This window comes from Borostomias antarcticus, assembly GCF_949987555.1.
Source record: "Borostomias antarcticus genome assembly, chromosome: 22".
In the NCBI taxonomy this organism is placed as follows: Eukaryota; Metazoa; Chordata; class Actinopteri; order Stomiiformes; family Stomiidae; genus Borostomias; species Borostomias antarcticus.
Window position 1 is genome coordinate 19,480,318 of NC_140255.1, and position 24,136 is coordinate 19,504,453.

The 24,136-nt window shown below is 44.5% G+C and overlaps 5 protein-coding genes across 5 annotated transcripts in view; 1 reads left to right on the top strand and 4 right to left on the bottom strand.

The window, feature by feature from the left end:
• LOC311323906 (uncharacterized protein) overlaps positions 1-24,136 on the bottom strand; it is a 571,429-nt gene that overhangs the window by 404,259 nt on the left and 143,034 nt on the right. The gene's annotated exons all lie outside the window — the stretch shown is intronic.
• LOC311323921 (UDP-glucuronosyltransferase 2A3-like) lies at positions 3,348-4,952 on the bottom strand (the record flags this gene model as incomplete). Its single annotated transcript, XM_084456252.1, has 1 exon — positions 3,348-4,952. The coding sequence occupies one exon, from the start codon at positions 4,950-4,952 to the stop codon at positions 3,348-3,350; it is 1,605 nt and encodes a 534-aa protein (XP_084312378.1).
• Positions 10,265-11,576, bottom strand: LOC311324148 (DELTA-stichotoxin-Hcr4a-like; the record flags this gene model as incomplete). Its single annotated transcript, XM_084456554.1, has 3 exons — positions 10,265-10,291; positions 10,423-10,846; positions 11,482-11,576. The coding sequence occupies 3 exons, from the start codon at positions 11,574-11,576 to the stop codon at positions 10,265-10,267; spliced, it is 546 nt and encodes a 181-aa protein (XP_084312680.1).
• LOC311323929 (DELTA-actitoxin-Afr1c-like) lies at positions 13,558-14,987 on the bottom strand (the record flags this gene model as incomplete). The annotated part of the gene is made up of 2 exons (XM_084456263.1): positions 13,558-13,987; positions 14,884-14,987. The coding sequence occupies 2 exons, from the start codon at positions 14,985-14,987 to the stop codon at positions 13,558-13,560; spliced, it is 534 nt and encodes a 177-aa protein (XP_084312389.1).
• On the top strand, positions 18,616-21,537 carry LOC311323932 (C1q-related factor-like; the record flags this gene model as incomplete). The annotated part of the gene is made up of 2 exons (XM_084456266.1): positions 18,616-19,386; positions 21,358-21,537. Exons 1-2 carry the CDS (start codon positions 18,715-18,717, stop codon positions 21,535-21,537), a joined length of 852 nt encoding a protein of 283 aa, XP_084312392.1. The 5' UTR covers positions 18,616-18,714.

The window sequence follows — 24,136 nt, forward strand, 5'->3', positions numbered from 1 at the left end:
CTGATCCACTACAGAGCATTAACACTCTACGGACAGCACAGACCGAATGAACAGTAGATGATCAGTTTATTTGATTGCATGGCCTTTTCACTGTTTCTTTCTTTCTTTCTTTCTTTCTTTCTTTCTTTCTTTCTTTCTTTCTTTCTTTCTTTCTTTCTTTCTTTCTTTCTTTCTTTCTTTCTTTCTTTCTTTCTTTCTTTCTTTCTTTCTTTCTTTCTTTTAACATAGTCATTTTCATTGTGTATTTTTTTTCCTACAGAAAGGTAGAATCACCTGAGGTTATTTTTATATTAACTATTTTAATCACTGATATTTTAATTCAATGCTGACTTTTGAATAACGTTTTTTTTTTTTGCGACATTTTAGACCAAACAAAAAATATGGTCTACATGCCGGCTCTATAGAGAAATCGAAACTAGAAAATCCCATTCCACATTCAACAACTGTACATGCTGATGACATGCATCATGGGAGGAGGACGACAGGGTCACTGTGTAGCCTACTTGTTAATCACGTTGTTGCTATTGTTTGAATGAGAATCTTGACTAGGCCTATCTTGCACAAAATGGCCGACGGCATGTTATTTTGGCATTGTGTTCTCAGATAACAGGGAGTCCAACAGCAAGCCGGAGAGTGAGAGCCTGGTTTCAGATTACCAGATCAAAAGAGATCACTATAGCACTGCCTCTGAAGCCAATGTTCAACTTAGGAAAGAGAACAGGAACTTGAGTGAACTCATTGTCATACTGAACACAGAGAACGAGCTCCTGACCCTCAACCTTTCCCGACTCGCAGCCGTGAGCCACACCTCAGTCGTGGAGAGCATTCTGCTGCACGAGAGGCTCGCAAATCTAACCGACTCCAACCTCAAACTGAGCCAGGAGGCAGTCGTGATGGTGCAACACAGTGCAGAGCTAGAGGAAGAGAAGGCGAATCTATCTCTGGCGATCGCCGTCCTACGACAGAAGAATGTGAACCTGACCAACTCTCACACTCAGCTCCTGGAAGAGAGACGCAACCTATCAGATGTGAACAGCTTTCTGGCGGCCGAATTGGAGAGGGCAACTGAAAACAACACTCAAATTCAGGAGAATCATTTAGAGCTTTTGGAGTTGAGCGGCAAGCTGCAGGATGAGAACCAGAATCTCACAGAGAAGGTCACTGTTCTGAGGGAAGAGTTGGAGGAGATGTCTAGGAACAACGTGCGACTCCAAGAGGAGGTCTCTATATTACAGAAAGGAAACCAGACCCTGACACAGACAAACACACAGCTACAGCAAGAGAGAGCAAAGTATCTCTCTCTAGACTTCTACTGCCCCGTGGTGGATCAGAAGACCCAAGGTTTGTCCGTTTAGCCACTCATTTCTAAAAACCTTATACAATTCATTACTTTGCAGTGTACAGTATGTCGTTATTTGACAGTTATTTAAACAGTTAATCACTCTTTCAAAAATGACAACTGTAAACTCATTATCGCATGTTCTGTGTGAAATAATTGAGGTATATGCAGGTTAAAGCAGACACAAGTGAATTAAACTATACACTTTCTAACAGTGCGCCGTTGCAGGGAGTGTGGTGACGGTTGGACACTGTTCCAGTCCAAGTGTTACCACTTCTCCACGGACACTAGGACCTGGGGCGCCAGTCGGGTCTGGTGCCTAGACCACGGGGCAGACCTTCTGATCATCAATAGTGAACAGGAACAGGTAAAGAGGGGCAGGGTTATGTGTTGCACCCCTATGTTTATTTAAAGTCTTAATGTGTCCTTTAATTTGATTGACACATTGAATCTTGAATGAGTATTACTGCTAAAATCTGTAGTTCCACTACATGTCTGCCTGTAGGAATACAGTCTGTCTGTCTTTCTGTCTTTCTGTTTGTTATGTATGTATGTATGTATGTATGTATGTATGTATGTATGTATGTATGTATGTATGTATGTATGTATGTATGTATGTTGTATTAATGTTATATGTATATACAGGTATGCATGTGAACTTTGTGTCTTCTATTGTTTTTCCTGTCAGAGTTTCATATTTGCCTCCAGCCAGCGTGTTGAACCAGGCAGCCCAAGGCTGTGGATCGGACTGACGGACGCGGAGCAGGAGGGGGAGTGGCTCTGGGTGGACGGCAGTTCCACCTCTACTGGTTTACAGTGAGTCACAGCTCTCCAATTACATCCATCAATAGATTGGATGTATTTTAAAGTAATTGTGCATTAAGCCTGACGAAGCTTGGAGGACCAAATGTTGCATAAAAGTGTTTTATGTGTGGGAAGTGCAAGCTATGTGTGGGAAGTGGGAACCTCCCTTTTTTGGCTCCAACTGTCAAGTCATGTTACAATTTCTTCACTTCACAGCAGCCCTGTGCATCGTTACCTCAAACTCTGTGAAAACCGCAGTATTTAGTCGTTTGCTGTATTCTTCTGTGATGTAAAGTTCATCCATTTCCTGTTTTCAGTTGCGCTTTAAACTGAGAATAGAAAATAGACAGCCTACTTTGCTTTCAGGGTGTGCAAGACAATAACATCCTTATGTGAATTGAATTGCAGTACTGTATGATATAATGGACTGATCCCACTGTCATGGCTGCCAACATAAATACAATTGTTCAAACCTGTCTCCTAGGTATTGGGTAAGCAGAGCAGGGGCTGGTGAAGAGCCAGATGACTGGAAGTTAGATAACCCCCTGGGGGAGGACTGTGGACACATAGACATACTGGAGACGGAGCTCAGCTCCTGGATGGACGGGTCATGCGACGCACCCTACCGATGGATCTGTGAAAAGACTTTTAAAAGCCTGTAGACTTGCTTCATGTCAAATTTAATCATGTTGTAAATATTCTACCAATATTCATACCATGTCAGCATTTGTTGCTTCTATGTTTTAAATGTTTTAACACTATTATGGGCCAGACAATCAACGATTTGCAATGCTCAAGTTATGTATTGTATATCAAATCGGTCAAAATTAATATGCTGACAACTGAACACATTTTTCAGAGACATTTCACTAACCTGTTGTTTTTTACCTTTTGGCTAACCTGTGTTTAAATGACCCAATTTATTTTGTCATTTTGTAACCACCCTTTTGTCATTTGGGTAACAGAGGTACTTTAAATAACAGTAAAGAAAATCACAAAACCACAGTGCTCTCTGTATCTTAAACTGTGACAAAGCAAATTAAAATGAACATCTGTGTTTCATCAACACTGCATGTGAAGTTGTTTATTAAATAGATAATAAATGTTTTAGCTACAAAGATGTGCAGTCACTGTGAAATGGTAGTAAGTCAGGATACTTCCTGTAGGAAGTGAGGACACATTCAAAAAACAAAACAAAAAATCCTTACTCATGTTTAAGTTTGCGTTTCCTGCATAATGTGAAGCACAGGAAGCGGATTAATCCCACCAAGATGGCTGCCAACAGGAATAAAACAGCTATTAGGAAACCAATCACATCTAGGGAATGGTATGAGTACCAGGGCATCTGATAGGACTCTGTACGTAAGTGGGCGGCTCCTTTGTGCCTCATGACAAATTCCACCCAAAAGAGGGCGGTGTCTAAAGGATGCATCGGTTTGTCCCGATGCAGGGCAGAAAGACGTTGCATGTTGTTCCTGTAGGAGGGTTCGTGGATGACTTCCTGTATAGCTTCTAAAAAGTTCTGGCTGGTGAGCTTAGTGACATCCAGCACCTTAGCAGCACCCCGCACCTCAAGTCTTAGGAGGTTTTCAAACTGGTCAAACAGTAGTGGTAAGCCCACGACTGGTACTCCATGGTAGATGGACTCATAGATTCCATTGGTGCCACCATGGGCCACAAACGCCTTGACCTTGGGGTGCCCCAAAAGGTTGTTCTGGGGAATCCACTTCAGTGTCAAGGTGTTGTTGCCTAGATTCCTGGGTCTCTCACCCGGAAGCCTCCAAATGACCTTTTGAGGAAGCTGGGCGAAAGCAGCTGCAATCTCGGAGGTGATATCCATAGGTAAGCCTTTAACTAGAGTCCCCAGGGACATCAGGACCACCCCATGCTCACCCGAGCTTTGGACAAACTCCTCCAGCTCCTTCGGTAGAGGCTTGGAGGGCTTGCACTGGAAGCCACCGATGTAGACAATGTTGGGCATGGTGGGCCTGGGAAACTCGAAGACAAAGTCCACTCTCATGAGCCAAAGATCCGCCCCTTGCAGCAGCTTGTAAAAGTTTGTGCCAGGTTCAAAGTACTTCTGCACTAACCTGTCATAGTGAGGACTGACCACGAAACTATCAATGTACATGTTGAGGAAGTAGTGAAACATGTTCTTGACCCTCTGGCCGAAGGTCATGTTGTCGGGGACCACACACCCAGAGGTGGGGACGTAAGAAACTGGCGAGGGGGCCACCACAGAATGCCCCTCTCCACTGGTGATCCACCTAACGTTAAAAACGGTGGGAAGCCTGAGCTCGTGGGCCACCAAGACCCCAACGGGCAGACCGGGGTCCAAGAGTACAACATCATACTGGGTGTCACGAAGACTCTGCATCAGGGCCTTGTTCTCAAACATCTCCACCACCAGTTGGCTGGCCTGCTGGTGCATCCTGGACAATGCCGTCAGCATCTCGCGGTAGAAGGATACGAAGGCCGTCACCGACGCTCCGTCCTTCTGGATCTCCAGCATCTTGACCAGGAAAGTGACAAAGAAGTCTTGCTCCTCGATGCTGATGGCTTCCGGCAGGGTGATGGTGATCGAGCGATAGTGGGGCGACTCTTCCTTGATGTACCAGCTGGTGGCCGAGCGTACCACCGAGATCTCGTGACCCCTGCCGTGAAGCCGCTCAATCAGCAGGTTCATGTTGACCCAGTGGCTGCCGTCCACAGGGAACACCAGGATTTTTCCCCCCATAGCAGCGGGACCACCCAGGAGAGCTATGGTCACAGCCAGGACCACAAAGGTTACCCCCCGAAGACAACTCATGATTCCTCTCTGGGGAAAATAAGATATAAATGACAGTCATTGTCAGTTGTTAAGTGAGTTATAAACTTGGATGAATGACAGAAGGTCTGTTTCAAAATCTGATCAAAGTGTTTCAACCTCATTAATTCTTAACCCAACTGGCAGACCGCACAGCATGTGGGACTTGTTATGCTTGAAAAATGTCTTGTGTCATGAAAAAACTGAACATGTGCATTTGATCATTGAAAGTCTCAGTGAAAATCTACTCTTATGTAATTTAACAAAACACAAACTGTGGATAACACATTTCTGGTTTAATGGTTTAATGCAATCATGCATCAAGTCCAGAGGAATGCGTGGACTGGCTGTGCAGCAACGTGAGAGCATTAGTAATAGCCTACTATCACTGCCAGCTACATAGACTACAACGGCTGTGTGCTGTATGTAAAATAGTACTAAACTCTGGTTAAAAGCAGGTTTTCCAAGTGACCCATAACCCTTTTCCCCTTTCCTGTCCCCCGTTGTCCTGTGGGACTGAGGTGAACATTCCCAACTGAACTAACATTCAGACATGCAAAACCAAAAATGTCACATAAACTTAGCGTGCTAAAGAGACACGTTGAAATCATGAAGTGAATTTAAAAATCAGACACTGGAATCGCAGACATATTGTTCCCGTTGTCCAGTTGTATCAGATTTTCTGTGTCTGAGGGTTGTTATAAGGATAACAGATAAGGAAGTGTGTTAGAGCTTACCTTAAATCCCTGTGTTTTTGTAGCAATGTACTTTAAGTCCACTGTGGCTCACTGAAGTCTGGCAGCTGCTGTAGAGTAGGAATCAAACTCCAAGTATTTAAGTTGCATAACGTGGGAGAGGTTATACTGAGGGAAAAAATAGCTTTTCAAAATGGACCGCAGATTTGTGTGTCTTTGAGTGTGTGTGTGTGTGTGTGTGTGTGTGTGGGTGGGTGTGCGTGAGAGAGAGAGAGAGAGAGAGAGAGAGAGAGATGGGGGGCGGCAAAGAAAGCAAAACCACTTGGCACCCTCTCCCCCACTAGTGCAACAACTTCCCTCCCAGACACCACCCCCTAAAGTTCCTTCCATTCAAAAAACTAGGACTTTCTCACCCAAGAGTAAACAATGCCTGAGAATCACTCAGAACTATCCTTAACAAAATACATTCCTATGATATCACACAGAAAAATACAAAAGCAATAAGATTTACATTTTCAATCCATTCTCTTGTAGCAAATGAGTCATACTGTGGATGAATATTGAAGAAACAGATTCAATCAAGCCACCATACAGATTCAATCAAGCCACCATACAGATTCAATCAAGCCACCATACAGAGAATCACAGTAAACTAGGTGGGTCAATATAATTCCTTATTTAGGCTACAGCAAGTCTATCAGCAGATCTGTCAATCAATTGGCCACTTATTCATTCAACTCCCAATGGAGCTGAAGTCAAAACAGGAATATGATTTACCACTAAAATGATGATTGTTAGATTTTTTGTATTTATTATTATTGCATTTTTTATCACAATGGAGAGTAAAAACAAGTGCACCGTGAACCTGTCGTCCCTCACTCATGATGGATGTACAGTTACAGTATTGAATGAGTGGGCTTTTCTAGTTTAGAGTTATCAACAGAGCCTGCATTTAGGCCCATCATATTTTTGTTTGGTCTAAAATTCTGAATGACAACAATGACTGTATATGATCAATAGTTTCAGTGAAGATTGGGCCCTAGACTTTTCGGTGTCTGACAATACTTTCTGTCACCACTTTCTCTTTTTGGTCAAGAATGGAGCAGTGTCTTTACTCCACTTGTGTATCACTGTAGCTCTGTATCACTGTACTCTCAGTATCATTTAAATCCACTCCCCCAACGGCTTTGGAATCTCAATCTCAAATCATCTCAAGAATGTAAACAAATCTAATCTAGCTACTGTGCTTAGTGTCTTAAAGTGACAGTGCACTCTATTATCATCTTTGTCAAATGCTTACTTTGTATGAGCTAACCAGCTGATGTCTCAAATACATGCTTTTTGACTTGTGAAAACTTTACTCTTCAGTATTATATGCAGACTCAGCTGCCTTCACGTGAGATAGCACATGATACACTATGTTGCATAAAACACATGAGAGTGCAGCGCGGACAGCTTCCTTTTTAACTCTCGGTCACATGTTAATAAGGAAACAGCAGTGGAAACAGACCCGCCCGCCCACTCCTACACAAGACGGTCGCATTTCAGACCATGTGAAAGTAGCCGCCTTTCAGGTTTCACACTGACAATCTACCTGCAGCGGATATGTATCTCTGCTAGGCATCATTGCCCCTGGGTTGTAACCACACATCTTGGAAAGGATGGAAGTGTTCCACGCTATGGGTTTTACACTCATAGCTTTGACGTACTGGTGGTGCGTGTGCCTGGCTGACGTTGGTGACTTCTCTCCGTGTCTGCCGTTCTTCTACCGGTCCTGGCCCCCCAAGGGCCTGCTGGGGACCCCCATCTGCCAGCGCTATGACAACCGCTACCGCTTCGCCACGCTGTACAGCCGACAGCGCCGCTCGCCGTGGTTCTCCGGTTATGTGTTCACTCCACCGACAGGAAAGAGACCAGCAGCAGACTGGAAGTTTGAGCCACAGGTAAGGCGTTTTTTTTTTTTAAAGGGAGCATTTGAACAAGAAAATATAATTATACTAGTCTATGAACAAAATGTGGGACTGAAAGATATAGGACAAAACAATGCAATAAAAATAGATTACTCAAAGTTAGGGTAACATTTTTTTTTTGTTAATTTGTTCTTAAAATAATGTAATGATAGTAATAATTTGAAAGTGATGCACAAATATCACAGCCTCCCTTCACGGTGCAGCCATTTCTTCCTCTTATGAGGGTAAATGTCTTCAACTACTGTAAACCAGACACACTTTATGCTAACAGTATCTTTTTTGAATATTAATATCAAAGAATATTAAATGTAATATTTCAAATGCTATATACAACCCACTGAGGAACATCAATAGATATTGTTTGTTGACAGATTGATCAGGTTTCCCTGTTTAGTTTTCAGGTTAATCACAGACACATTTTGTCTGCTATAGATTGAAAAGAGGAAGTGTGCTTTGGAAAAAGGAGAAGAGATACATTTTAAGTTTTAAAGGTGATTCATTTTAAGTAGTAGGCTTTATGATGCTATGCTATGGAAGTAAAGGGAGCTGCTGTTTAACTGTAATGTGTATTTAACATGAATGTTGCATGATTGTTCCTAACAGTATGTCCTGAAATTACATTTAGGGTTTGAAAAAACAAATCAATTTTTGTAAGAATGGCTTAGTTTTTGTAAGAATTACAGCCACTGAATATAGTTTAACACTCCAATGTTTTGTTGTCTTGAAAAGGTGACTATTTTCCCGTCACCTTTAACAGTGCACCTCATTCAGATCAAGGTTACAGTATTAGTGAGTCATTGATGAGAGAAGAGAAGCGCTCTGTTTAAATAGCTCCCATAGTGTTGTTAATGAGACCCAACGTTTCAGCATGGCCGTCGCCAGGTGCAGTGCCAAACATACACAAGGGAATGGGTTGAGCCCAAGTTTAAACTTTACAAATGGTAAATGGACTGCACTTATATAGCGCTTTTCCACCTTAGCGGCACTCAAAGCGCTTTACAATGGCCTCTCATTCACCCATTCACACACACATTCACACACCAATGGCAGCAGCTGCCATGCAAGGTGCAAACCTGCTCATTGGGAGCAATTTGGGGTTAGGTGTCTTGCCCAAGGACACTTTGACATGTGGACAGTTGGAGCTGGGATTCGAACAGACCCAGGTCGATCATTGAACGACCCGCTCTACCAACTGAGCTACAGCCGCCCCCTGTAACAAGAGTTACACTTAAAAACAACTTGTCATACCCTGCAACAAATATATGCAAATACACATATTTATCTATATCCACAATAGTACAGTAGACTAGGCTGATTATGCATGAAAACATTAGACAGTCTGGGTGCATTAAAACTAAACTAAACTAATATACTTGGCCTGATAGATCCAAAACATTGTAAATCACTGAGTTATACTTCAGCATTCTGTAGCTTGCATCTTAGAACATAACTTAAATTATTTTCTTGGACCTTTTTGAAAAATGTTTTCATTTAGTTATGAGTCATCACCAGAATAATTATAGCACTGGAGGGGCACCAAAATACAGTATAAACAAAGAAATAGTAGAGTCTTCAACCTCCGTTCTGTGACCATTCTCTGGCCACGATTTTGGACTTTAGGGCCTATTCTTGGTCGGTCTTACTAAAAAGGACTTAACATTTGTTTGTTTGATGGTTAACAGGTTAAACTCTATTTTAGTTCAAACTTCAGGGGTTTTGCAAAGGAATTTGACAGAATACCAGGCCTATCTCTCACGTGTCCCTAACCCTGACCATAACCTTGACCCCCAGTTAGCCAACACCAAAGCAGACGGAAACATGATCCCCTTCCCCCCGGGCCCTCTGGACCAGAACGTGGTGGAGAGCCAGGCGGTCCAGCCAGACTACATCAACTCCACTTTCACCCGAGGTCACCTCAACCCCTCCCTCCATCACCACGACCACCAGGACCGCTCCTCCACCTTCACCCTGACCAACACCGTTCCTCAGAAGAAAGGCTCCAACGACGGGCCTTGGTCGTCGGCGGAACAGCACATCAACCACACGCTGAGCTCCTACTGCCTCGGCGAGGCCTTCGTCGTGACCGGCATCATCCCTTATCAGAAAGACGAGCGCTGGCTCAAGGATCATCGCGTAGCCGTACCAGAGTACCTTTGGTCTGCCTACTGCTGCCCTGACTTCAATACGAGTCTGCCAGGGAATCTTACCGAGGTCTTTCCCACCTATGCTTCCATCGGACGCAATGACCCCAACAGTACAGAAGAGATTGTGCCTGTTGACAGGGGGGCTCACATCCATAAAGACTTCTTGGGGTTTGATGTGAGGAGCATGCCCCTGGACACACTGGAGATGTACCTGACGGACAGGTTTGGGACAGCTGTGAGCGTCTTCTATGACCAATGCGCTGGCTCAGAGTGATCATATTGATGATGATTGTTGAGAGTTTTCATAATTGCATACTATAGTGTCATTGACGATTCATTGGCGAATCACCAAATCATATGTGTTATAGTTAAAACAAATCATAAAAGTGATTGTTGCATCCAAATGTATTCTAATAATCTAAAATGTCACAATTCAAATCTCAAACAAATTCATGATAAGTGCTTGAACTGAACTGGTCTACTAATGCAATGATTTGAGTGTGCCACTAGGGGGCAGCCTTGTGCTTCTTATTCTATGGAGATACACTGACAACATGAGATAAAGAGGACATAATACTCACAGAAAAAAAAGATTTATTTTGCACGGCATGATATCCGAATCTTTTATTGTCGTTGACTCTTGCTTTTACATTGGATTACAGACAAACAGCTTGTCCCACACTTCCACCTTCATAATGGCTCTACCCATAGGTGACATGGTTGCCTTGATATCCAGGTAACTACCCTCATAGGTGATACCGGATCCATTGGCCTCTTCACGGACGAAGCCCTTCTGCTCTTTACTGTAGTACATCTCTTTGTACAGATCCTCGTTGCACTCTTTGCCCTTGCTGTAAATGCCCACAGCGAACCAGTTCTTGTACATGTTGTAGTCGTAAGGCACAGAGAACATGACTGCCACCGTCTCCATGTAGTCGTTCCGCTGCCTATCGAAGAGGTCGTAGGTCAGGACGCCCACGCTGCCCGTGGCATTGGCGCTGGTCTTGCTGAAGTTGCACACCTCGGTTTTCAGAGATCTCACGGTGGGCTGTGGTGGGCTGTACGTACATCCACTCTCCAAGAAAACCCTTTTTGAGACACAAGATTAAAACATTGATTTTAGATTTTGAATGCAAACAATTTTTCTGAGCAGTATTTAGTTTCAAGGTGCAGTATGCGATTTGTGATTTCCTGTTAGACATAGGAACATCTTTGGAAGATTTTGAAAAATGCAACCGATAAAATCCCTGCCCCTCCCTTCGGGCCTCCCTCCAAAGCCACTCCTCCAAATAGGGGGAACAAATGACACTCTAGGCAGGTAGGTAGGTTGACAGGCAGGTAAGCCATCCAATCATTTGAAGTTGGTAATTTAAAATTATTGGACACACTTATTAGAGTCCTACGACTTCCACAGATTATGGATTTATTTCATTTTAGTGTCAGAGCACTTTATTGATTGCTGTCGGGATGTAATGAGAATTTCAAAGAATATAACAAATAGTGCTTCTGAGTGAAACCACATAGTGCACCTTTAAGAATACGCAGTTGTGGTGAATAGCATGCAATGTTGCAAGCATGAATGCACCCCAACCACAAAGCATTGTGTCTTGCAGTAAAGTACACTAGCGCAGTTATTGAACTCATGCAAGGGGCATATGCAGTAAACAGTACTTAACCATATCATTGCGATATTTGAACTGTGTTTCCCCAGTGTTGAGCTTACTTGGGGTTGAGCAGGCAGTAGTTGGTGGTGAGGTTGGTGATCTCAATAGTCACATTCCTGCTGCTGCTCAGGTTGGCCTCAGCTGATTCACTCATGCTCTCGTAGAAGAGGACTGAGACATGGAAGAGTGCACTTTCACTACTAACACAGGGTACTAAGCCTGACCCAATAACCACAAAGACTCACTGCTGACAATTCTCTTTCCTAAAGTACAATACTATATTATGAACTATGTTTTGTACTGTATGTAAAGTGACATGAATTGTCAGATGAACATTGTTTATGTATTCATGAGAGATTACACAAAGCAGAACCCGTAGAACGAGACTGGCAGTGTCATGCTGATAAAGTGTTCATTATATATTAGATATAATGATATATAATTAATATATTTTTTATTATTGTATAAACACGTAAACTTACCTGTCAAAGTTTCACCTGATTAGTACAGCTCCTAGCTACACCAGCCAGCAGAATCACAGCAGAATCACTCGTCACGTCTAGTTATATCCACCCCAAAACTGGTCTCCACCCAAAAACACACCCCCTCCCTGGCTCTCCCACTCATTTCACACCCTCCCTCTGTTGGGGAATGAAGGGGGTGGGAACATGTATAACGACATACCTCAGGTCATCCAGGTATAGGACTACATTTGTTTTGCTCCCATGACACAGAGACGACAGTCCAATTTAGCGATGTCACTCACACATACTGTACATTCAGCACAGCACTCACCACACCCAGACCACAGACTTCTCTGTTATGGTTTTAATCTCTATGGCTTAGAAACAAGCCAAACCTGCAAGCACCCAAGGCTTTGTACTGTACTGTCCTGTATGTATAGCAGAGCTGTGGCTGTCTATCACTCTTCTACATGTGTGAGAGGATGGTTGTAACTTTAAAACAGGAATCATGTGAGATCTCAGACTTGTTGATAAAATGCACAGAAGTACGTAAGCCATGGTTGAGTCATAAACTGTCAGACATATGCAACATAATATGTCCCTAAGCGCTATGAGAAGTGTATTTTTCAATAGTTTGTGCTTTACTTTATTCAAAACAAAATCCATCTAATAGGTAGCACTTCACAATAAGTTACACAAAATAGTACTGAGTAACTAATTAGGAACCAATTATTAGTTAATGAGTAGTTACTAATTAACACCGAGTAGTTAATGAGTAGTTACTAATGGGCAATTCTATAGTAGCTACTGAGGAACTAGAGAACAGACTGAGGACGACTATAGTGAGGAACCAATGATTAGTTAATGAGTAGTTACTGATTAACTATGAATCCTAATGATAAATTAATGATTAAATAATGATGAGGTAACAATTAATTAAGTTTGGGTCCGCTATAGTGATGCATCATACGGAATAGCTACCAAGTACTCCTTCATCACCTCATCATTGGTTAATCATTAGTTAATCTTTTGTGTACCTTATTGTAAAGTCAGACATCATACAGAGTAGTTACTAGGTAGTTCCTCATTACCTCATCATTACTTAATCATTAGTTAATCATTAGGATTCAGAGCTAATCAGTAACCACTCATTAACTAAGTATTCATTCCTCAGTAACTACTATAGTAGTCCCCAGTCTGTTCTCTACTAGCCGTTCATACTATACAGCCATGGATTCAGAGTTAACTAATGTCAATCAGTTAATCAGTGACTACTCATTAACTAATCATTGGTTCCTCATTAGTTACTCAGTAACTACTCACCATTTTGTGCACCATATTGTCAAGTGTTACCCGTATGTTTGTTGAAACATGAAAGGACATAAGAAAAAGATCACTTACACAAGATGTAATTCAAATATTTTTTATTTGGATCACAATTGGGTACCTGACAGCGCGAAGAATCTTATCTGACAATCAATCAATCAATCAATCAATCAATCAATCAATCAATCAATCAATCAATCAATCAATCAATCAATCAATCAATCAATCAATCAATCAATCAATCAAACCAAATATGTATGACATTAAACACATCCGTATGACATCAGTGGCATCCAAATGAGCATCTCAATTCTCTAATACACCTCGCGCCATCGTCCAACCCATCTATCTGCCTGTCCTGTCGTACACCTCCAGCTTGACGATAGCCCGGCCCACGTTGGACATGGTCGCCCTCACGTCCACCACCCTTCCCGCGAACATCACGCCGGAGCCGTCGGCCTCGTGGCGGTGGAAGTTGGTGAAGTCCTTCTCGTAGTACATGTGCTTGTAGAGCGCCTCGTCGCAGGCGCGCGTGTGCTCGAAGACGCCCACGCCCATCCAGTTCTTGTAGAAGTTGTAGTCGAAGGGCACGGAGAACATGACGGCGACCAGCTCGTTGCAGTGGCGGCTGCGCATGTCGAAGAGCTGGTAGGTGAGCACGCCCACGGCGCCGGTGGCGGTGTCGTCGTCCTTGGTGAAGGAGCAGACCTCGGACTTCATGCTGCGCACAGTGGGCTGCGGGGGGTTGAAGGTGTAGCCACTGGACATGAAGACCCTGTGTGTGTGCGTGTGTGTGTGTGTGTGTGTGTGTGTGTGTGAAAGAGAGAGAGAGAGAGAGAGAGAAAAATGGTAGAAATATTTAAGACAGTACCCCTGGCCAAATACATCACCATACTAACACTGTGACTGTCTCTGTAACTCCACAGGTGGCAGAGAGAGGTGAGTATTTCCAGTCATACAGCAGGTCTCCAGTAGGCTATAGGGTCAGATCTTACTTTGGGTTGACCATACAGCGGGTCTACAGTAGGCTATAGGGTCAGATCTTACTTTGGGTTGACCATACAGCAGGTCTCCAGTAGGCTATAGGATCAGATCTTACTTTGGGTTGACCATACAGCAGGTCTACAGTAGGCTATAGGATCAGATCTTAATTTGGGTTGACCATACAGCAGGTCTCCAGTAGGCTATAGGATCAGATCTTACTTTGGGTTGACCATACAGCAGGACTCCAGTAGGCTATAGGGTCAGATCTTACTTTGGGTTGACCATACAGCAGGTCTCCAGTAGGCTATAGGATCAGATCTTACTTTGGGTTGACCATACAGCAGGTCTACAGTAGGCTATAGGATCAGATCTTAATTTGGGTTGACCATACAGCAGGTCTCCAGTAGGCTATAGGATCAGATCTTACTTTGGGTTGACCATACAGCAGGTCTCCAGTAGGCTATAGGGTCAGATCTTACTTTGGGTTGACCATACAGCAGGTCTACAGTAGGCTATAGGATCAGATCTTAATTTGGGTTGACCATACAGCAGGTCTCCAGTAGGCTATAGGATCAGATCTTACTTTGGGTTGACCATACAGCAGGTCTCCAGTAGGCTATAGGATCAGATCTTACTTTGGGTTGACCATACAGCAGGTCTCCAGTAGGCTATAGGGTCAGATCTTACTTTGGGTTGACTAAACAGTAGTTGGCGCTGAGATTGGTGATCTCCACGGTGCAGTTCCGGTTGGTGGTCAGCAAGGCAGAATGGGACTCGGCTGTTTCAGGCATGGCGGCGTCTGGTGGTGCAGATGGCTGATGTGGACACACACACACACACACACACACACACACACACACACACACACACACACACACACACACACACACACACACAGGACTTTTCAGTATCAACAGAACGGTGTTAGAATGGAGGACCTTGATAGTGTTGGAAGGATGCTCTCCACTTGTTTTTGAGATGTAAGAGAAAGCCAGCATGCGTGATAAGTCGCTCACAGATTTGAATGAAATAATGACTAGAATACTACTGTACATGTTTCTTACAACATATACAACAAGTATTTGATCAGTACTTTGCAATATTCTACTTTGCAGCAATATACTGTACTTATGTATCCAATGTTCGATTCTGTCACATTAAACACCCCACAAAACCCTGGATCTCAGAACCTGGTAGACTTACCTGCGAGAGTGTCAGAGAGAATGCGGAGAGTCCCCTGAAAACAACCACAGGTGACAGGTGAGAGGAGCATGAAGTCACACCCCTACATGCTCAGGACACACCCCTACATGCTCAGGACACACCCCTACATGCTCAGGACACACCAACTTTTTAGATGCTAGACTCTGAATCTAACACAGGGTACTTTTTGCTGAAGCCATTTTCAACACAGTTGACCTAAAAATATTCCTATCATGAAATTAAATCAAATCAAACTTTATCTGTATAGCACATTTCATACACAGAGGCAACACAATGCACTTTACAGAGAGCAATGGGGGGGGGGGCATAGATCCTACCCTTACATATTCCAGAGGGAAGCAAAAACAGGTCACCCAGGGGCCAAAAAAGAATTCTTCCCTGACCTCTCTTAACGAGACAATCAAGCAAGCTCCTGGAAAATGTTAAAGGAAGTTAGATATGCATTCATGTAAACCATAACTGGGTGAGAAAATGGTCAAAGTTACTTTAATCCCTGTGGGAGGAAATTTGGCATTTCAGCAGTGGGAAAGAAAAAAGAGGTTAACACGTATAACTGATTTATCTATTAATTCGATCTTCATTTATAGAAGTGAGTCTCATTGAGAAAACAAGTAAAAAAAAAAACTATGATCACTGTACATGTGTGGAAGAATGCTTTAGCTTTCACAACCACCCAGCCAGTTGCAGAACCTGCTAGTCCTGGTATATATCTGGTATAGCCTGCCACTCCTACTGTTCATGCTTGTCTCAAAGAAAACATTTGGCTGAACAGGAAAGAACCGGTCGAGGATCAGGATTAGGCTGGGGAAGCTGTAGCTCAGGAGGTAGAGCAGGTCTTCCAATCATCGTAGGATCAGCGGTTCGAATCCCACCTCCTCCTGTCCACATGTCGAAGAGTCCTTGGGCAAGACACTGAACCCCAAATTGCTCCCAATGAGCAGGTTAGCACCTTGCATGGCAACTGCCGCCTTGTGGTTGAATGAGAGGCCACTGTAAAGCGCTTTTAAGCGCTATATAAGTGCAGTCCATTTACCATTCAATTGTTTGCCTGTTTTCGTCTCTTGACGTCCTCTTCTGCCTCTTACACAACCTGGAGTATATAGGCCAGTCATCAGCTGTCTTTCAACTCCAGACTCTAATTAAGCTCTCTGCTGCACATACTATATTCAGGGGTTCTCCAGGACTGAAGGGATGTCCTTTGCTGAGGGACTATGTTGTTCTTTGCCGACAGGAAAGTGGAGTTGCCGTCCTCTCAGAAGAGGCTGGTCAGTTCACCATAGAGGAGGCGGTGGGGGGGGGGGGGCATGACAGCAGTATTGAGTCAGCCCCCACCGGCTCTGGCTCTCTGCTGGGTCTCCAACCCCCTCCAGTGGATGACACAACACCGCTTATTAGTCCCAGAGGTACAGAAAACACATCTTCATGTTTGTATGCAGCTAGGAGCAGCTAATCAGGAGAGCACTGTGAGATGATAGCAGACAGAGAGAAGGTTACCATGTATTTTGTCCTCTAGTCTGCCAGGAAGAACCATAAATTCCAGCAACTGTTGTTAAAGAACAGAAACGGACATTTGAGATCATCTAACTTCCGTACTTTGACTTATTTCCGACGCAAACAAGCTATGAGGGTGGGACATATGTTTAGAGGAATTTGATTTGAACATTGACAAGTGGGCGGGTTTTAAGAACTTTAGACAGATTCGATAGAAGGATAGCGTTGATTGACGGGTGGATGTCTTGAGATTATTGGCCTAAAATCTAAGGTACCTGTTGTCGTCATTGCACGTGACCTACCATTTTCCAGGAAGTAAGAAATTATATACTTTCATATACTGTAAGATTACAACAAAAGTAGAATTTTGTAAAAGTTTTTGGCATACATCGTTGAATAGATGAACACTATGACCAATTATGTGAACCAAAATGGGACAGAATGCTTTTTTCATTTCTGTGCGACTTTAAATTTTGGAACGGATCCGAATCCAACTTAGAACCCATTACATTTTGGGGCAGATCCGAAACACGGCCAGCCATTCACTGCCATTCATTATTTGGACTGCGATTACGCAGAAACTACCTGATCAATTTTCATGAAACTCGGTGGAGAAGTGTAGAACAGGCCGACTTAGGAACCATTACATTTTGGAGCGGATCTGAATCACGGCCCAGATCCACAAATAAAAACAAAACTTAGAACGAAGCCAGCTCCCTGTGTAGGGGCGCTAGAGACATGCTGCTGCATAAATCACAATGCATACTGGGAACTGGAGTTCTAATTTTGGAATATGTTTGATATACATTAGAGTGAATTGATTATATATGTTTGATATAGGCTACATTAGAGTGAATTGACTTGGTAAAAATATCTTGTTTATTTGTTCAAAAGACTATTAAGGAGGGGGGAGTTGTTCCAAGTAGGAGTTGTTCCTAGTAAGCATATTGTATGAGTAAATTAATTTTATTTAGTGCATTTAAGAAAAATGTTTTTTTTAAGAATAGTAATAGCCTTTATAAGGAATTTGTTATGAGTTATACAGGAATGGGCAAGGGCACGTGCAAAACAGACACAGGCCCTGACGGGCACTGCACTAGTCACCCTAAATAGGATTCGCTAGGTTGTCTGATTTACTGTCTCTCTCCTTCTCTCTTTTGTATTCTCATTCTCTCTCACTCGCTATCTCTCTCTTTCTCTTTTTCTCTCGTACTCTCTGTCCTTCACTTGGAGAATCCCCCCCAACCCTCCGTCACCCACCCACCCACACACACACACACACAGACACACACACACACACACACACACACACACACACACTTTCCCCCCTCACCCTGCCTGAGTCATATGCATTTGAGTGTGGCATGAATGTGAGCTCATGCCTATTCCTCTCATTCTCTCTCTCTCTCTCTCTCTCTCTCTCTCTCTCTCTCTCTCTCTCTCTCTCTCTCTCTTTCTATCTCTCTCTTTTCATCACTGTCCTCCTCTCCTTCCCTTCCTCTTTCTTCGGCTCGTCTTTCCCTCCCTCTTTCTTCTGCTTGTCTTCCACACACACACACACACACACACATACACACACACAACCCTTGACGCTCGTTCACTCCCTCCCTCACACACACGCAGGCTTCTTCTCTTGACTCCCGGTGCTCCTAGTGTGTCTCTCCCCGATCGCAGGTGGACATCGCGGCCGCCCCCCCCCCAGCAGCCACCATTTCCGCCCCGGAGAGCTCCACGCTGGCGGCGCGGCCCCTCCCCCGGCTGAGCATCGGGCGGAAGACGCTGGTGGTGGCCGCCGTCGGGGTCATGCTGGTCCTCGTCCTGGTGATCCTCATCCCCGTGCTGGTCAGCTCAGCGGGCGCCGGCGACGCGGACAGCGGCCGCTTCGAGATGCTGGGCACGTGCCGCATGGTCTGCGACCCCTTCCCAGACTCGGGCACGGGCACCGCCACGGCCGCCGCCACCGCCACGGCCGCCGCCACCGCCACAGCCGCCACGAGCCTCCGAGTGGAGAACGCGGACGCCAACGCCCTCAGCGACCACAGCGTCGGGCCGGCGCTGCCCACCTATGGAGCCCACGGGCCGCAGGGGAAGCCGGGGAAGCCCGGGAAACCCGGACCTCCCGGACCCCCTGGAGAGCCGGGTCCGCCCGGACCCAAAGGCCCGCCGGGCGACAGCGGCGTGGCGGACACCGTCAAGACAGGGGTCCTGGGCCTGGGGGGCAAAGCGGCGGTCAGCACGGCCACCTACAGCACCGCGACCCCCCGGCTGGCGTTCTTCGCGGGGCTCCGGAACCCGCAGGAGGGCTACGACGTCCTGAAGTTCGACGACGTGGTCACCAACCTGGGGGACAACTACGACGGCTCGACGGGCAAGTTCACCTGCAAGGTCCCCGGGACTTACTTCTTCATCTACAACGTGCTGATGAGAGGAGGCGACGGAACCAGCATGTGGGCTGACCTGATCAAGAACGGCCTGGTGGGTGACACCTCTCTCTCTCTCTCTCTCTCTCTCTCTCTCTCTCTGTGCTTACCTGTATAACTCTGTCACTGTCTTTCAGTCTCGTTGGAATCAGCGGCTTTGAAACTTACTTTGAGATTTCAGAGCACCTATAGCTTTTTCCCTTGTGGAGCAGGATGATGTTGAGCAGACTTGTCTGTCTGGCAGACGATTCAGCATAATATAGAACATGATCAAGTTAACCTGAGGTGAATGACGTTGATACCTTCTGTAGCTACTGTATCTGAGACTCCCATATCTCTGCATGAGTGATTGGGGACCACCTCTCAATCAAGTCCAGAGGTTTCCCCATTGAAATTCAGTTCACGAACGGAACGTGCTCAGTGGCATTTCTTACATCCTTCAGTCAACTTACCAAGTAAACATTGAACATATTGACTTGCCGCATGTCACAGAACAGTGCAGCACACCAAACGCATGTAGTAGCGTTAACGGGTGCGCCCGTGCATGTCGTGGTTTTGGGCTAGCCTGGTTCCTCTGTTACAGTTACATGCAATGACAGTGCACAGCGGCAGGCTGCCAACTTGTATATCTCTCTACATGTTTACTTATGCACATGAGTGGAGCCCACCGTGAAGTGGATGTCAAGTACAGTACAGCAATATCTTATCTCCACACACACATCAGCGCGCAGCCCCGAGCACACCCAGTTCAACGCTGGTGGTCCCTGAAGTGAACGACAGTCCATCAGCGTTTTGGGACTGTGAGGTTGTCGGCCTGTCTTCTGATATTAGCTTTGATTCACGTTGACAGTTGTTTGTGGTGTAGTTTTAGTCAGAGTGCTGACATCACAGGCTGAGAATCTAACAGCCCCTTGATCCACCGTGATGTAATCTGTGTGACAATCACTTTACATCACAGTCATGATGGCAGCGATATACAGTAGTAGTCTCACCTATAGTGGTGGTTTGTTGCTGTTGTTGGCTATAGGTCTAACCTCTCCGCCTGTCCGACGGAAGTTCAACTCTGATATTTTTTTTATCCAGCAAATTGTTTGGAAAATCCATCTACGTTGCATCATATTCATCATATAGAATTAATTGAAATTGACGGATATGGACACAAAAACAAAAAAACCGACCCCTCCAGGCCTCCCAACGTGTCGCCTCACTTCCTCACTCAGGCGGCACTAATTACAACCCCATGCCACCGCCACGTTCTGGTTCCCACTCAGAGAACTGGCTTGAGGGGGAGAAGAGTTTAATAGCTGTCCTCCTGTGAAGTTATAGGTGCTGCGCTTCTCTAAACCTGGCAACCCGAATATTATTAATCCCGGATTGTTTGGCTTTTCCGTCCTTCAGTGGCTGTCTGGCCCCCGGTTCAATCTTGCTTCCAGTTAAAATGGTCACTTTTGTCGTCTCAGATGTGTGAACGTGGCTTAGGTCAGATTTAGCCTAGCTGTGATTTTATTAGACCACTTTCACACATCCTCTCTCAAGTTCAACGATTTCAGCCTTCAACCTTGAGACAGCTGTACGGGTGAAGAATTAAATGAGAGGAGAACTAACTCCAATCTGGTGCTTTCTGTCTATTAGGCTACTGTACTTTAAATTGAATCACCTTATTCAACATGGAGGGGGTGATTTTGATACAGGGGGAAGTTTTTACACAAACAGCTTCCTCAACGTCTTAAATCAATCAGCTAAAGCATGTTACTACAAAGAAATGTAATGTAAATGTGTGTATATGGTCACTGGAATGTAAACCTTCATTTATCTCACAGAACCATGTAATTGTTTGGTGTTCTATTAATTATTTGTTGTCAAACTGTTGCCAGGTTGGAATTAAATCCTCATTTCAATTGAATTGTTGGCTTGAACTGTAAGACAAAACAAGATTCCCTTCTTTGTATTCTAAACACAATTGGTTTTGGCTTTGCTTTAAGTCTCTCTCTCTCTCTCTCTCTTTACCTCTACTCTGCTCTCCCAGGTCAGGGCCAGTGCCATCGCCCAGGACCAGGACCAGAGTTATGACTACGCCAGCAACAGTGTCATCCTGCATTTGGATGCCGGAGACGAGGTCTTCATCAAGCTGGACGGCGGCAAGGCCCATGGAGGAAACAGCAACAAATACAGCACCTTCTCAGGGTTCATCCTCTACACCGACTAAACACAGGAAATCAGGGTCAAGGGTTAGGGCTGGAGGGCATTTACTTCCTGTCTCTCAGTTGTTGCTCTCACGGAGCAGGTAGATGTTGCCCTTAAGCACTGATACAGGGTCAGATTTTATTCCATGCCCCATGTGGGCAGATAAGGATATAGAGTAGGTTGTAAGTTGGAGACATCTGGTCCTAGATCTGTGGTTAAAGGCAACTTCCAGCCGGTGTCCTTTTTTATCCATGCCTCTGTTTTGGAATGGAAGGCCTATTGTCATTGTGAAGATGCTGGGAACTTAAGAATGACGGTTGATACAGTCTGATGCAGTGCAGAGAAGCAGCTGGCCAGTCTTTCTGAATGCAAGTGTGGAGGCTACTTGTAATTGCATTGCCTGTCTGAACTTTTTGCTACAGAACATGCTTCACTATGGCATTAGCTGTTTATTTGGTTTGGCAACCTTGTGTCCAGTATGTCGTTTTGTCACTTTTGAAGACAGACTAATGTCACAGATTGAATCGGAGCTTGTCAACCCAGTGTTGTCTGATGAGTCAGAAATCTTGTTTTAATATCCCTTGATACAGTATTTTGCATATTAATAGTGTATAACCCTGTAAAATGAATATTGTTGTGCAAACACCATAAAAGCAGTGTCTGTACTGTATAAAACGTGTTCAGTGTATATTTAAAGATATAACCATTAGGATATTGATGTTCTATAATGTCACTAGTGAATGGAACTTCCATATTAATGTTCTAGAGATCCGTCTCAAAAGCCCTTGTTTTGGCCCATGCATGTATTACCACGTTTTAATGTTCTGTATTTCAACCAATGAAAGCTGATGTTGAAGTCTGCCAATGACCTCCTTATAGAAGAGAGACTATTGGAAAGGGACATTTCTGTTTGTTTTTCATAATAAATAAATAATGAATTAATTGTATCTTTTTGCAGCTCTTCTCACTCAGCTCAGTTAATGCGACTCCTTTCATTGACGCTGACTTATCAGTCCACTGCTCAGTTTGATCTCTCAGTCCGCTGCAGCCTCTGTGGCTGGTTTCTCTCACCCAGGAAGGAGAATATAGCACATCAGCAGCACAGTGAGAGCCACAGGACAGAGATAGTAGAGGAGAAAGAAGGCCTCACAGCTGTGTTAAATGTCAAATGACAAGAGGGATAATTGCCTCTTACAAAGGAGATATATTGTCTCTTTTTATCCTAACAGCTGGGTAGAATACACGCTGAGATGCAGAGCAGAGGAAGGGGCAGTCAGACATCACAGCAGAGCTTAGATCTGTATTCGTTATCTGGAGTGGCAAATGAGAGTCTGCAGTGACAGCACCTCGGAAATAATAGTTGGAGACAGTGAAGCTGCCTCAAGGCTCCAATTGATATATTCTGTTGTTCCATGGAGTTTGCTATGCTAGTCTGCGTATAAACAACAACAACAACAACAACAAGCCATTCCATCGCAGTGCCTATGTTTGTAAATTGTTATCAGATTTCCATAACAAAAGAAAATGTTAAGTAGATATTTTTTTGCTGGATTTAGCCGCAAACATTTTCACTGTAGCCTACTAATACTAATACGAATTATTTGAAGAGTTCTATATTCAACACAAGAGCACATTCTTAGAAAGAGAGATGATTAGCATAACATCGTAAAACTAAACATAGCTATCCTCATGCACTCCATAACTGCAGTGTGAAGCGAGAGGCTGAGATGCCTCCAGCTCCAAGCTGCATCTCCAGAGTCTGAAGACAGCAGAATTCCTCTGGACACAATTAGGACGCTGGGTCCTCACCCATCACTGTGGTCACAGCTTACCCAAGGGATGGCCGAAGACTGCAGAGACAAAGCCGATCGCCTTGCGGGGCACATGAGCACATTGTCAAATTAGAGACTTCATGTCACAAAGTGAAAGGCAAACGCCCTGGGTCTACCAGAAGAGCTGTTCTTCCTGAAACCATCTGAACACAACGTTGGTCACGAGTCGGCGACATCTGTACTTTTATGATCACCTGTGGAACTTAGCTGTGGGACATTATGTAATAAGTGTGGATAAACTCGAGAGCATACTGTATCTAATCCAGCATCTAACACATAAATGAGCGACTCTCGTCTGTCCGCTGTCCAGCCTGTCCACTGTCGCTCTATCCGGACTTCCCTCGGACACCGTCGGCCTGGGTCATGGGGAGTAGATAGGATGAGGTGTGAGCTCAACAGGGTGTGAGCTCAAGCATTGCTTATCTTGGTGAATCGTTTGAACATATTTCTGGGAGTTCTTCCAACTTTCACCTCCCTAGCCAGATAGCAAGCGGATGTGTAATGATTCTGGGCCGGAACTAAGCCACAAGGGCGAGATCTGGCCTGTATATGGCCCAGATCCACTTGCTATCAATTTGCTTGCTATCTGGGTTCCTCCCTACCCAGATAGCAAGTGGATCTGGGCCATATACAGGCCAGATCTCGCCCTTGTGGCTTAGTTCCGGCCCAGAATCATTACACATCCGCTTGCTATCTGGGTAGGGAGGTGAAAGTTGGAAGAACTCCCAGAAATATGTGAAAACAATTCACCAAGATAAGCAATGCTTGAGCTCACACCCCATTTGTGGT